Source organism: Humulus lupulus, chromosome X, assembly GCF_963169125.1.
Source record: "Humulus lupulus chromosome X, drHumLupu1.1, whole genome shotgun sequence".
Lineage (NCBI taxonomy): Eukaryota > Viridiplantae > Streptophyta > Magnoliopsida > Rosales > Cannabaceae > Humulus > Humulus lupulus.
The window spans coordinates 6,305,207-6,307,479 of record NC_084802.1 but is presented as its reverse complement, the minus strand read 5'-3'; the positions used below and the strand labels follow the sequence as shown (position 1 = coordinate 6,307,479).

Here is a 2,273-nt window from a genome sequence, read left to right as displayed (position 1 = left end):
TTACTAGCCCTTACACTTTTTTTAGTTGTTACACTTGGGGTTCGAACCCCAACCCAACACACACACACCCTTGCAAAAATTAATCGTGAAAAACTTAGAAAAAAACATACAAGGATAAGGTTTAGTTCACTTTAACTATGTTGTTCAAACTTGTAGAAAGTCTTGATCCCAGTTTTGCAAGAGACAGGTAGGTTACACAAGGCAATCTCATCTGATGTTGGATGATTTCATTAAGGTACATCCCAATTTACTGTATAATCTTAATCTGTCATTGGTGAGAACAAAATTCTTGGGTATAATTGAGGTCGGGATTGTGACCTATGAGTATTTGTAAACATTTTTGTAACATTTCTATGTGCAGGCAAACTGATGCTCCGGATGAAGTTGTAAGGTCTTAGCCAATGCTTTAAATTTTCTGAACTTATATATTATGGCTGTAAGAATGTATAGGGACAGGTGAAACTTTCAGAGTAGTGGCGGTTAAATTTTATCAAGTGTGGTATCTTAATATACTGTTTTTCATAAATTACTTTCTTCATTTACAGATAGATGCATGCAATGGATACTACTGTGACGGTTATAGGCCAAATTCCTATAACAAACCCACGCTTTGGACTGAAAATTGGGATGGATGGTAAGCTAATACCTTATAAAATGTCATTATTATTTTTTCCTTTTATGGCTGTTAAAACTGTGTGACACCCCTTCTTGTATCCCTACTTCCTTACATGGAATTTAGCACTTACCTTTCCCGATCACTAAGATACAAGTTCCAAGCCAATGTTTTAATTTCTTTCTGAATCTTTTTCATAGTTTTCTTATCAGTTTTAATGGTACATTATGTATAAGTTATTGTTATCATCATTATTATTATTATTAATTTTTATGTGAAACGAATTTGTATTAATAATGGATGATATGTTGTGTATTACTATAGACAGCCTCTGAAAGACTGCTTCAATCTAAAACATCCAGTAAGACGTAAAACATAAAAACTATCACAAAAACTAACTCATTACAACCACAAATACCAATGACCGAGAAGCATTGAGAACGATTATGCCTTAAAATGCTTACAGTTGAAAATCCATACAGCCAACCAAGGCTTAACTTTTTCCCAGATAACTCCTGTGTCCTCTTCTCCTTCATTGAAAATTGTATTTCTTTCTAATCATATACTGCCTAATGGTACTCTTTATAGAAGTTCCAAGTACATATGACATTTTATTGTCACTTGTTATCTTATATTTATATGGTGCATCTAATCTATGATACAAAATTATGGTGCATTCTTGGAGAAAGATGGAGCAGGGTTTAGAGGGCAAGTTAAACTTACTGGATTTCAAAATGGGGATATAGACCTCTCAAAGTCTTTATGGACCTACCAGGTGTGTTCAATTTCAAGGTTTCATTTCCTTTGTGTTGGCTATGAAAGTAAAAGTTGTTGGCTCCCTTTAATATATTTTTGTTTTCTCCCTTTTGCATGATTTGCTAGTCAGTTAAATGGTGTTGCACCTAAATTCACTTTTTATCCAGGTAGATAATGGTATCTAGTAGACATCTCTCAATAAAAGTCGATGTTTTGTTTCAAAAAAGACGAAAAAAAATTGTATTTGAATTTTTTAGGCAAAAATTCTAGACACCCTTTAATAAGTTATCATTATTTGATATATTTAAGGTTGGGATTTTAAAGTGGATTTCGTATTGTTTAACATGGTTCTAGGTTGGGCTCAAGGGAGAATTCTTGAAGATATATGCTGCAGAAGAAAATGAAAAGGCAGGGTGGACTGATTTAACTCCAGATGCTGATCCATCGATATTAACAATTTGATGGCACCGCCTCCACCACCTCCAACAGACCAAGCTTCAGATGCAAATTTAAGAGAGTCGTCATCTATTTCAGTTCGGGAGTCACAAGATGATTCTTAGTTTATTTACATTAATTTACTAAGGAATAAACTTTATGAAGTTTTTTTTTATTTTGGTAGGGGTAACCTTAAAATGATAACTTTATGACTTATTTTAGTATTGAACATTATAAAGAATTTTAGCATTAAATATTTTATTATTGAATGGTTTTTTTCTAGTTTATTTCTAATATAGAACATTTACAAATAACTGTTATTATCTTTTACTTACATATAACCATTAAATTTGAACAAAATATAAATTGTGTAACAAACCAATAAAATAATGCTATGTGGGCTACTAAAATGATACCATGTAGGATGCCACATACGATGCCACGCAGAATGCCACGTAGGATTTCAGGT

At 32.6% G+C, this 2,273-nt stretch overlaps 1 protein-coding gene across 2 annotated transcripts; it reads left to right on the top strand.

The window, feature by feature from the left end:
* The first annotated feature begins 353 nt into the window (after positions 1-353).
* On the top strand, positions 354-2,073 carry LOC133805102 (beta-galactosidase 9-like). Of its 2 annotated transcripts, none has more exons than XM_062243204.1 (4): positions 354-386; positions 546-634; positions 1,303-1,388; positions 1,724-2,073. In XM_062243204.1, exons 2-4 carry the CDS (start codon positions 550-552, stop codon positions 1,829-1,831), a joined length of 279 nt encoding a protein of 92 aa, XP_062099188.1. In that variant the 5' UTR covers positions 354-386; positions 546-549; the 3' UTR covers positions 1,832-2,073. The 2 variants fall into 2 exon arrangements, with proteins under 2 accessions (XP_062099188.1, XP_062099189.1); XM_062243205.1 differs by having other exon boundaries at positions 354-391.
* Positions 2,074-2,273: the final 200 nt, after the last annotated feature.